Source organism: Morone saxatilis, unplaced genomic scaffold (assembly GCF_004916995.1).
Source record: "Morone saxatilis isolate NCDOM2014 unplaced genomic scaffold, NCSU_SB_2.0 Contig2, whole genome shotgun sequence".
Classification (NCBI taxonomy): Eukaryota; Metazoa; Chordata; class Actinopteri; family Moronidae; genus Morone; species Morone saxatilis.
Window position 1 is genome coordinate 12609616 of NW_023339762.1, and position 13191 is coordinate 12622806.

Here is a 13191-nt window from a genome sequence, read left to right on the forward strand (position 1 = left end):
TCAACCTGATGTTAAATATCACCTTCATATAACAGATAACACACAACACCTCAGCATCAACATTGCTGCTGCGTATCACTGTTAGGGGAGCAGTAGATCCAGACACAGGGACACACAATGAAGCTCATGCAAAGTTAAACTCATCCGCACTGCAATATGGGTCACCTGGCACAGCGGTGTAGATGGTTTAGTCTGCGTGACTGAGTAGTGCCCGCCTGCATGCAACGCAGAGGCACAGACACACGGTGAGATATGGGAACAGGAATGGGGATGATAGACAGATAGCTTAACTGGGATCTCTGGCACTGACACAGTGTTCCTCTACTTCACGGGAGCTTAAGTTTAAGAGTAGAGTTGTGTGCACCGTGTGTGTGTGTGTGTAGGAGGACTAGCTGTGTTTTATGCATTTGTGGAGCAACTAAGGCCTCTGGGGGAGAAAAAATATTGGTGTGACGCAGAGATCCTAACTAACACACATTTGCACACAGCCATCCACCCACACACACACACAGACACACAGAGAGAGGCTTAAAAACGGGGATTATGAGCTATATTTGTAGGTGTGAATGGAGAGCAATATTTTCTTTCCCAGTCTCTCTCCTCTGTATTATGTGTTCTAAAAAGTGAGCACTTCCCTTTGATGTGTGCTCTGATCCTGTGTGTTTTCCATTGCACTCTCCCTTGTGGCTCCTGGAGCTCGTTGGCCCATTCACTGGGCTCCATAATGAGCTGCTAATTATCCCAGGACCTCATTGAGTCTCTTTGGGCCCACAGCTAAGCCTCCTCCTCACACAGGTTGGCATGGTGACCGTAGGGGATGGGACCCGCATGGAGGAGGCCACCAAAAGGACTGCTGCAGCTCCGCTCCCGCTCTCCTCGACTGAGGGGGAGTGACAGGGACACATTTTTAATCACTTCCAGGAAGCCAAAAGAGTGAGTGAGAAGTGTGTGAATAGAATTAGATTTAAGCACGGCTGGTTTCAATTTTGTGATGTTTTTAGTCGTATGTGTGTGTGTTTGAGTGTTTATTAATAATTGTGTGAGTGTGGGTTTGTGCGTTTCAGTCACTTTGCATGCATGAACTCATATTATGGGAAAGTTCTGACCTCCCTGGCAACTTCCACACTGATTTAGACTCCTGTGGCAGGACTCGCCCCTTCCCATTTCCTGTTTATGGTGTCATGGAAACTGGCCATGTTCCCTTCCTCTGCTTTTGCACTAAAACATGAAAAATGTACCCAGCATCTCACAAAGAGCCACAGTCTCTTACCTCAGCAGGCACAAGGTGCGCAGCTCTGACGCTGCAGTGTCTGTGACCAGAATTAGAACGTCCGATGACGAATAAAGAGAAATGGCTGGTAGAAAATTCCAGATTTATAGAGGCATTTATCATCAAGGTCTTCATATAAATCACCTCTTAAAATTCCCTAATTCAAAGGCACCTCCAATTTCCTTTAGTTGCTTAGCAACCGATGGAGCGCCACAGTGATGCTTGGTGTTAAAGGCTGGCAGCCCAGTGTTGTAAAGTGGATTGTGGGGTGAATAGCTGTCTTTTATAGCTCTGAGGTTCTATTACATGGCCAGCTGACAGTGACAATGATACACTGTCACTGAAGAGTAATTATACAGTCTGTTTATGCCTCTGGTGTATACGCAAGCAAATTATGTCAACCAAATGGTTGTATTGGGGGCTTGTGCCATTTGACCACAGAGCACTGGACAAGCAGTTAACCATTATGATCACTGGAACTCATTTTAGGGATTTTACAACATACTTGAGTGTTTTAAAAACATTGTTTTTTGGAGAAGTAACCAGGATTGGGAGGGTTACTGTAAAATTGTAACCTAAATACACTACACAAAAATGTAGTCAGTAACCTAATCCAAGTATCACAGTATTAAAGTAAAGTCACTTTATTACTTTCTGTTACTTTTGGATTACCTTAACATAAGACAAGTGAAAAGAAATGTCAATAAGAAATATTGATATCAGCGTGTTCTATAAGACAACCAAACAATGTAACCTTTGAAAAAAAAAAGGAAGATTTTTAGCCTAAAAAATGTGTCCTCTGCTCAGTGTATTTTTTATAGAAAAACTATATAATAATATGATATTATTTTGCTTGGTCCATCAATGTCAAGTCTGCGTGCCATATGTGGAGTCTGATACTGGTTTGTATGACTCTGCGTTTAGGTCTTTTTTTCCTGTAAGCTGTATTCTACTCAGGGCTTGATTACCCACCATGGGGCCCTGATACGAAAATGAGCTTTTGGAGCCATTTTGACCATCTGTTCCTCCTGTTCTCTGTGCATGTGATTCGTCACCTCACCAAATTCCTATTAAAAGCACAGTGCAGACTATATACGACAACACTTCACCTGGAGAGCCAGTAAACAACACGCAAAAAAAAAGAAGTGAAAATGTGACAGAAATGTATTTCTTAAAGCTATAGCATTGCCTCTTTTGGGTGAGATAATGGTGTTACAGTGTCTTTCAGCTCATTGTTGTCGTTTTATGGCCAACAATTTTACTCTTTTGGTTCAGTCTAAGTGCTGTCATCAACCTGTTGTCAGCAGTAAGGCTGATAAACCCACTTTACAGTTGCTGCCCAGCACCAAACAGCAGCAAAGTTATTGAAGAGCTGGTGAACACGGAGGAGCATTTAGCAGCTAAAGAGCCACAACATTTAGGGGCTAAAAGGAGAATAAATATTTGATGTACACAACAATGAATCCTAATGTAGCCCTGCGTCTCCTGGATGTTAAAATGAAAGGAAATACTGGCATGTTCACCAAAACAACTTGATAAGGTGATAATATGTCAGTGTTTGATATTGTCTGTCCATTTGTTTTTATCTTGGTTGTTTTTTTATTAGTTCTTAGCATCAACTTGCCCAGGGATTGCAGATCATAATGAGCCTTTTGATTTTATTTTAAGAAAATGAATAAACAAGAGACTGCAACCATGCTTGCTGCCCTGTGAGGACATACTTAGGTGAGGCAGTGCTGTGAAATAAATGCTAACATAAGTTGTCTAACATTTGCTATTTAACATTAAACATGAAAAGACTGATGGGAATGTCATTAGTTTTGCAGGCAAATTAAGAATTCGACCTGAGGATGGTGCTGGATGAAAAGTCAGGGAGTCATCATGGATATCTGAATATCTTCATCCAATAGTTGATTCAGACGTTTAAAAAATCAACCTGTCAATGGGGCTCAAGGATGTCTCAGGATCTCCAAAGTCAGAAGGATTTCTCCTCTGGAGACCCTGATTACGTCTGTACATCATTTCCAGCAATCAATCTAATATTTGTTGAGATATTTCATTCTGAACAAAAGACCAACATCGCCATCCCTAGAACCAAGGCTGCATGAATTCCACACATAATCACATTTATGATGCACATTTTTCTGTAAATCCTTTTTAAACATTCCCATTTAACCCATGATTCCACTACAGATTGTGTGAATGGAGTATGTTGTCTGTGAAAACACAGATACGCAATCCAAATACTTTAAGAAACTGTTGGAGTGTTTTTTCTGCTCTGTGTCCGTTTGTGTTACATGTCGATTGCAGGCTCACATTCCTGAGGTCTATACTGTAGCCGTGGGCGCCTCGTATATGACTTGTTGAATTTGTACAAAACAAAGGCTGCAGTATAAGTGAATAAATTCCCCCGTGTATGACCTCACACTCTGCGGGACAGCTCTCTGTTACAGAACAAACAGCTCATCTCTGACACACTCATACTGCAGGGCAACCAGACCTGGGTTGAGTGGCACTTGTAGATACTTTTTGTAGTTTGATTTTCCCTTATATTGTTTATTTTTTTCCTAGGCAGAGCAGTTACTCCAAAAAGTTCAGAATAAAGGGTTTTCAACTGACTGCTAGGACAGATGATGTAAATCCTTCATATTATGGATTTTTCTACTTACTATTTTACTACAAAAGATAATTAATGTCACCCTTTGGAGCGACTTCAGGGAATATAATCGAGGGGAAAAGATCAGTATCAGCAAACAAAATCTGCTCTGTCTAGGCCCACCACTGTTTTAGGTCGCCTGCTAATAATATTTACCTTGAAATTAATATAATGAATAAATGTATGTTTAAATAAGTGATATTTAAAAGTAGCTTAACCACACCAAATTGTGCCTTATGTGGAATAACAAAGTTACTAAGATGTTAATTCACCAATATTCATCAAATTGTGATTTCCTCTAGTCAAACAAGGCAGATACTGCTCCTCTGCTAAGCTAACGCTAAGCTATCTTTTCAGCAGGATTATTTTCATTCTCCATGACGGGATGTAGCTTCTGCCTTATTTATGTGGGATAAGAAAGTTACTAAGATGGGAATTCAACAATATCCATCAATTTATTCAGCAGTTATGGGGCTTCAGTCCAGGATAGGTTGTGGCTATCTCTAGCTAGCTTTAGCAAGATTTGGTTTTCTTGCTTTAGCTGTGTAGTGCACATTACCATGCTGTTTTAAACAACTTTATACGGCAAAATAAATGTTAAGACAGATTTTTTTTGTCTTAAATAAATTTTAACAAAATATGTAGTTACTGCTTTTTGGCTTTGTAGAGTATTATAATATGGGTGGAGTTTGCCGCAGAGAAAAATTAGAGTGTCTCTTCCAACAGCACAACATTTAACAGTCATCTTAGTGTACTTTGGCACTTGAGCCGTCTCAAGGCAGCGATATCCCACCCATCTGCTTCAGCAAGCAGTTTCAAACAAACAGCGAGGATTATTTTACTGTTTGACCGTGGTTTGATGGTATCTTGCGTCCCCCCCGTGCCCGTTCTGCTCTGCGACCAGGAATCCTGCCACGCTAGAGTGACACGGTCGGATTGAAGCCAGGCATTGTCAGCTCATTATCAACACCTTTTGGGCCAACTTTCTCCACTCCACAGCTCTCCCTTCCTGTGTGCGTGTGTGTGTGTGTGGGGGGGCTGTTATTGTGTGTGGGACAAGGAGGCTGTGGGATGATTTCCAGTTGAAGGATGCCTCCATGCTCAGTGGCCTTGTCTGGGGATTACAGCTGCCTGAGGAAAAAAGCTGCACAGAGTCACAGTGAAGGAAGTGCTTATACGCAGGCATCAATCTTTTCAATCTAGTAGCTTTTATCCCTCGTCACTTGTTGCCCGTCCCTGAGAAATCTCTTGCTGTTTTGTCACAGGTACAAAGAAGCACATGCAGACACTCACATACAGACTCTCTGCTTCTTTCTATTTCCGTTGCACTTCTGCTTTTTTTTCTCTGCACATTTCCTCTTTGAGATGTTGGCAAGTTCCATATGTGTGTGGCTATATTGTTTGTGTGTGTGTGTGTGTGTGTGTGTGTGTGTGTACGTCTGCAAACGACTTCCTGCTCTTTGACAGTGCTCTGATAGGAATATCCTCCTACTGGGCCAACGAACAGTTAAGGCTGGCCCTCCTTTCCTCTCTCTCTTTAGGCTGACTTGTTTGTTTCACGGCACAACGCACAGTTATGGCTCCTTATGTACCACGCAGAAGTTGCCAGATGTGATAGCGGCTGGAAAGGAGGGAGAGGGAGAGAGAGAGAGAGAAAGAGAGAGAAAGAAAGAGGTGAGAGACAGACAGAGATAAATAGATGTTTGTAAGTGTGTGAAGGGTAGTGATGAAAATGGAAAGGGGGGGGGGGGGGGGTTGATGCTGTTTATAGCATAAGAGACACTGTTCTGTAGCAGCAAACAGAGAGAGAGAGAGAGTCAGCGAGAGGTGGGGAGGAAATGAACAATGGAGGGGAAATGATCAGTAATCTGCAGTGGTAGCTGTCAGCCTCCACTGCAACAGCCAGTCTGGATCTCATTATAGGTAAATTAATTTGGCTTTGGGGCCAAGGCTGAACATACACAAGTGTTTGAGGAAGCATGCATGTCTGTGTGTATTTGTGTGTGTGTTTGTGTGTGTGTGTGCAGGAAAGCAAAGATGAGTGGTGACTGCTGGAAGGAGCAAATATGGGAGTTTGTTTTGGTCCTCTTAGAAATGAGTTTGTTGTCATGTTATCTCTTTGCAGTCATCATGAAGCATATTAAAATCCTCAACTGGGAGTTAAATATATATAAATTTAGCATTTGGCAGCTAAACGCAGTGCCATTCACTGGAGATTTATTATTTTGCCAACTCTTTCACACTGGTGAATTGAGCTCTCAAATTATTTAACACTTGATAAGGGCTACCATAACATCAAAGGGAGACTCCAAGACTAACATATGACTTAAACTCCAAACCAAAATTTCAAACAGATATGATCTATTTATTGATTTATTAGTATACAGACTTTATTATGTTGTTTTTGCGTGTTTCCCTTAGTCAGACCATGTAAGTGATGGTTATGGTTTCTATATGTGTGTTATATGTCCATAATAAAGACAAAAATAGGGGGGGGGAGTAAGGAGCAATAAGAGGCACTGAAAAGAGGGAGGAAGTTCAAATAAGAGTACAAAAATAGTGTAAACCAGGCAGGGAGAGGGAGAGAGAGAGAGAGAGAGAGAGAGGTTAGTGCGGAGCTTGCCGTCTGGAAAACAGCATCTTTCCCTCCACTCTGCTCCTCCCCTCTAACCCTCTCGGCATCTCTCCCACGCTCCGGAGCTCAGCCTTCAGCTCCCCGGATCCTCCCAAATTCTCCCGAGGTACAGCCTTGTTTGTGTGTGCGTGCGTGTGTGTGTTGTGTGTTTGTGTTTGTGTGTGTGTGCATACATTCAAGCCAGCCTGTGTGTGTACGCCAGTACTTGACGCTGCGCTCAGTACTTTCCAATTCTCTCTCTCTCTCTCTCCCTGCAGCTGAGGTGGGCGTGTGGAGCCTCTGACCCTCTCTCGCCCACACTCTCTTTTGCTGTCTCTCCCTCTCGCTGCAGCTACAGGGGGCTATGGATGGACTGCGTTTACCTCCACTCATCGAGGAGGCTTTGGACTCTACAGGTCTGTGCAGCTGTTTGTCGCTGTGTGTGTATGTGTGTGTATGTGTGTGTGTTTATCTGCCATTCCGTGCAGTTAGATGGCTATTTTTAGCCCCGCACTACAGATCAGATGTGATCAGCCGAAAAAGTAGAGAGAGAGATTGGGGGGGATGTTTATCACTGCTAAGAAATGGTGTTTACTCCTAAAGTGAGGGACGCGGTGGTGAACTGAGGAGGCGGAGGAGCTGGAGAGAGGTGGTCAGGTGGTGGGAGGAGGAGGTGGGGAGATTATTGTGGAAGCACGTCTTTATTAGGAGCTGTGGTTCGAGCTGACAGACTGACAGACGAGTAGGCATTATTGCTGTCAGCTGTGGCATCTGTGGACATTTGATGGAGGCTACATGCTGCCAGGTAATGGTAAGGCTGGCAGCCACAGACAGGAAATGATATAGTCATTAGTCTGGGCTGTGTTATGTGTTGCATATGTTATTCTGATTGAGAATTGATGCAGTGTCATGCAGTGTTGGATGTTATTTTAGTTCAGCGTTTGAATTCTTTGTGTGTTCAGACTGAAATTAATATGCAGACGTAGCTGCTGTTAAGCTTGTTTGGTAACTTCATACCACTGCATGTTGCTGTATGACATTTGACTCAATGCATTTTCATTGTTTTGCCTCACACAGAATAAGTCATTTGTAACTGTGTGCAACAGTTCAGGGAAGAATGTGTTTTTTTGTGTGTCCGTGTGTCCCAACAAAGAAGAAGAGTTTTTTTTCGTGTTCTGAATGGGCGTGCAGACAGTGCAGCTCTGTGTGGGACACTGCTGAGAGGATGTTTATTGGTGTGGAGGGGCTCAGAGAGCACCACGGGTCAGCAGGCCTTTGACCAGTGGCCAGGTTGCCAGAGTCTGGCTTCCTTTTCCTGCGTAGTACTGTCCTACAATTGAACTTTCAATAACATGTATTTGGTGGATTATTTCTTAGCTGTAGACTTATTAAACCACTTTGTTCTAAGTGTTCAGTAAGTAATTTCCTTTATTATAGTGGTAATGCTGAAGCTTGTGTATTGACCATCGTAACATAGATGCTTTCTCAGGAGAAATGCTTCCTCCCTAACAAGCTTGTTCCTGTTATCTTAACTCTGGGGACCTCTTTCCTTTCATCACAGCCTGAGGCATGCTTTTAAAGCTGGAAATTCAGCGTGTAGTGATGGCAAGTGTCTGTTTTAACGTAGCGTGAATCCTGACTGATTGAACATAATAACAATGGACATACAGCGAACGAAAAGTGGATTGAGTGATGGCTAGTATTAACTAAACTATCTTTTTGAATTACATACACTTAGGGATCTAAATGTATTGAAGTGCATTTATTCTGTCCTGGCTGAGGTCAATTGTAGACATCAGTCTGGCTTCTTCAGACTAAGCTACCTTTTTGTTCTGAACAAAAGGTGGCTTTGTTCACAACAGTAGTTATTTTCTAGGCTTTTATTTTTCAGTGCTTTGTCAGTCCTGCTGGGAATGAATGCTACACTGCACTGAAAGAAATGCTTCTAAAATCACTTGCTACATCTACCAACAGGGAATACAGATGCTCTCACACAAACACACTGATCAATAAAACACCATCAGAGGCTGGTTTGACATTTGCAAGCTGTCTGCGTATCTTACCACCATCGGCCACCATATTGTTCCTCCCACTTGCACAAGTTGTCGACCACATCTCTCTCTATCCTTCTCTCTGCTTTCCCACTCAATATCTCTTCCCCCTCTTTCAATCGCAGTCCTCTGCTCTCTTCAGCACCCACACACTCTCCAACACACACACACACACACACACACACGCATGCGCATGAATACACTCACAAACCTCTGCACCTGCCAGTGCCTCAGCCCACACAACATTTCTCTCCTGTCCTCTCCTGCGTTCCCTCCACTCCTCTCCAGTGTTTTGCCCTCACATTGTGAAATTCACATCAGCAGTGATACTTCCCAAGGGTGCACAAACAGGATTTCTCTCACCTCGCAGGAACTGATAAACAGCAAAGTTGCTGCCTTAGACAAAGTTTGTAGATCTGGGAGCTGCAGAGAAAAACAACAAAGTGAGAGTCTCACATCAGTGTTTTACATGGCCAGTCATAGGGCTAAATGAAAACATATCTTGCATGCCTTTTCCGCCCTCGGGCACCTCAGCTCCTGCTTTTGCAGCCCTGTAGTCCTAAAGTGTGACATGTCTCCCTGCACCACCCTATCCACGTTTTTTCCCATCAGACTTTCAGCGCTTCATTTTAAAATGCACTCCGCGGGTCACTGACAAAAGTGAGTGTGCCACATGTTTTTTTAATTCTCTCTTGGTTGCATAATGGATACATTCGTAAAACTTTTAAGTGAATACAGAAGGTTCATGCTGCTCCTTCTTGCAGCTTATTCTATGGATTTCGCAGAAATGCTCAGCATTGTCAGCCTATCATTAGTGCGCCTGTTCTCTCCCTCTGGATCTTTATCCTTTTTTGAATTTGTCAGCTACATGGTGAGCTGTGGTATCCCCTCTTTCCTCTGTTGTACTGATGTAAAACCTTCCAGAGAGATTGCTTTCAGGTGGGAGGCACTGATATGTGATCCAATGGATTATTACCACATCACTTGTTATCATGCTTTGTTATCTGCCGCTCTTCATATCCCTTAATGGAATAGCTAAACAACAAGCACAAGCACATGTACACACACTCACACTGCACTGCCACGCAGCCACACAGTCCCATAAAAAGTCACCTACAGTATGTACACAATGATGTGTACATCATTATGTACACTATGTACACAGTATTTGTGCATGCTCATCTAATGAGGCCAAATTATAGCACATTCGGCAATGCATCTGTATTCTGTTGACCCACTTTCTCTTATTTCCCTTTGAAATTGCAAACATGGATTTTCCATTTAAATAACAGAGCGGCTCATTAAGTTAGTCCAACTCTTGGATGTTTGTGGTTCCTGTTTCTTTTCTTGTCTTCTGCTGCTGTTGTTGTTCCTCACTCTCCCTGGAGTTCTCAGGCTTAAAGTCAAGAGAGAGAAAGAGATAAACTCACATTAACCTCACAAGACCTCCTGCCTGTGTAGCTCGCTCCTCATCTCAAGCTGCAGAGTTTGAAGTCAGCAAATCTTATGTGATGGTGACCTCACTGTGGGCTCCGTGAAGGGACACCTGATAAGATCACTTGGGCTTCTCTGTGGGGCAAAGCTAATCGCAGACAGAAAGGTTCCCATGGTAAGCAGAATTGTGGACAGAAACACAGCTGTATTGCCACAGTGACTTTCAGTATGGTGTGCAGAGGTCACCATGGAGATGGACTAGTCTCTTGGCTTCACCTGGCTCCTGTTAGTTTTTTACGAGGAAGGGAACAGCTCGAGTTTCCCCAGGCCAAATCATAACTCCTTCGACTTCCTTGCATCTCTCTTATTGTCTTCTCCTCCTTTCCTCTTTTGTTCTTGCACAGCCTTTTTAGACTCCCCCTCCCCGCTCCCTATTATGTGTTTCTGAGGAAGTGTGCCAGTGCAGGGGGAAAAGCTACAACATTAGTACTGGCCTGGCTTCAAAGCTGGGGTAGGAGGGGGTGGTGTGCATTATACATGGCCTCCTACACAGCTACAGAGATCCACGGTATACATACAGATACCTAACACATGCTGCTTAAATATGGCAGACTTGTGTGGCCATATTTATGTGTATATGTGTACATAGGCTCACCAGAAGTGAGGCTCAGAGGTCACCTGGGTGATACAAACACCTTTTTACGGTATATACTATGTATATATATATACACACAGGTACAAGTAAATGAGCACACAGTCATGCACACATTCATACACTACAGAAAGACAGACCCAAATTCAAGCACAAAAACTCTGCACACACACTGGAACCACTAACACTACTACCAGCACAGCCAGCACCACCACCTGTCTGGTGCCCATCACACTCCACCTGTAGACTGCCTCCAGCTCCTGTTTCAGTGAGCTGTCATTTCTTTTTTTACAGCTGATTTAACTCCAGATGTTCCTCTCAATACCGTAAAATTATAAATTCAACTAGCAGTCGCAGGGAGAGAACGGAGTAGACTCAAAACGCTTTTGTGCCTTGTTTTAAGTGATATAACACCTTACATAAAGCAATATGAAAAGACACCAAAGATAAGTCTTCAGTATTTTTCTATCTACTCTGTCACACTGTAAGATTGAGTTTCAGCTTTTGCTGCATATTTAAGGTACAGAACTGCAGAATCACACTGAAGTGGTGCCAGGTTAAAGTAGCTCTATGTTCCACATCCAAGCCTCTCCCAGCACGCCTCTGTTTGCTAAAATCATCACTCTGCTCCTCAATTTTGCAAAGTGCAAATTTCACAACACTCCTCACTCCATCACTGAACACTAAATCGGAAGTAAAACAAAGGGCTTGTGTTGCTACATTAATGTTTAAATTTAATCTCAGACAGCTATTCTGAGATGCTGACAAAGAACACTGAGCCTGCTTGTTGTCTCCTTTCTAAAGTGGCACAATGTTTTGCAGTGACATTCTCAATGTGTTTTGCTGCAATGTGATTACAAAGGAATGTGCTGTGGCTAGATAAAGCCATCCTCTCCCTGGAGCTGTAACTCTGGTCCTGAGATGACTCTCCTGCCCGTCCCCTCTCTTGTATGCATGCAGCGTCCATGTCTAAAGCAATCCCTGCGTGACTAAAGATGAGGACTGTGCCAAGAATGCAGTGGAGTGAACACAGGTGTCATTGCAGCTGATTCTGCTGCACAATGTGTTTGACATTCACTCGCAAGGTGAGGTGATAAGGCTTCTTTAAGGAGTAGAATGATTAACAAGCTAGTTGGAAAAAAGCTAAGAAGATATGTTGAGAAGTACCATAATAAGATAGAAGCTAATTCCTTTGAAAAGATGGAGTCAAAGGAAGTTGAAGAAAGTTGAGAAGGGTTTTGTTGCCCACCACATCTCTCCAGTATTAGCGGATGTCCCTAAACAATTTCTCATGCGTGTGATGTGTGTAGTTAATTTCCAATCAGCTGTAGTTTGCGCCCCATAGGGAGATCGTGTGAGTGCTACATCTACAAAACCAAAGAACTAAAATACAGCACAAATCACATGAGCCAGAGCTTTTCTGAGTTATTACACCCTGGGCCAGACATCCTGGAGGATTTGGATGTGAGTGATATTCTGTGGGAAGCCTTTTTTCTCTTGATGGCCTTTAGCCGCCACTGGCTATACAAGCAGCTCTGGCTCTCTCCCTGCCACCCAGCTATCTTCTTTATGACTAACTCATTACAGCAGCATCAAAGTTTAATGACAAAATAGCCCAGTGCTTATGAAACCCCTCACTTGCCTCTCTGGGGCTGCATTGTTTAAATTAACAGTATAATGAGACAGGAAGGAATAAGGATGCAAGCTGCTGCTGACGTCACATGGATATGATAAAAAAGGGTTTGCATGTGCTTGGTTTTGATGGAGAGAAATCTTGTGAGGGGGAAAAACAAGGCAGAGAAGTAATTACAGAAGAAATGGAAGCATCCCTTGAGCTGGGATTACACCGGTGAGCATCACTCTTAATTAGTTAGATCTTTAGTTAATACTTTACTTTGTCCCCTGCTGCACCTTTTTTCTCATCACATCTCTCTATTCCTGTCTCGCAGCCAACGCCATTCCCCTCTCCCACCCTCAAACTGCTTTGTGAGTACAAACAGCAATTTTGAGGCACTCGGAGACCACTCAAGCATGAATGTGTGATGCTACATATCAATTTATTTCTGAGATGGACTTGACCCTGGAGGGAATGTTATTGAGAAATAAGAAACAATAGCAGGCTAGTGTGTGAGAGGCCCATTGCACAAAAAATGGGCCAGTAACTAATTTTTTACCTTTTAACTGTAGAACAAACAACAGAGCAAACACTGTGAATATAATCCCCTCTTATCTCTAGACCTTCCTGCCATACAGCAAATCTCATCTGACTAATGGAAAAAGATTTTTCTTCCTAGTCAAATGGGAGTTTACCGTTGCGTTGCTGTAAAAGATGCCCTCCCTTCTAGTTTCATGACCTGGTCTGAATTTGCCTTCACTGCTAGCAGCAACAGCCATTATACTGTTAGATCAAGTTTATTGGCATAGCTCTACATTGTATACGACGTCTCACTGGTCTCACATTAACAGCTCAAGATTGTCCACAACCACAAGGAAACAACCCCCCCCCCCCCAAAA

At 43.1% G+C, this 13191-nt stretch overlaps 1 protein-coding gene across 1 annotated transcript in view; it reads left to right on the top strand.

Annotated features, from left to right (window-relative positions):
* Nucleotides 1-6532: 6532 nt before the first annotated feature.
* Nucleotides 6533-13191, top strand: part of LOC118330154 (coiled-coil domain-containing protein 136-like) — a gene marked incomplete in the record, with an annotated part of 20205 nt that continues 13546 nt past the window's right edge. The window contains 2 exon segments of the mRNA XM_035664601.1: nt 6533-6667; nt 6819-6956. Coding sequence (XP_035520494.1) covers nt 6909-6956 — 48 coding nt within the window.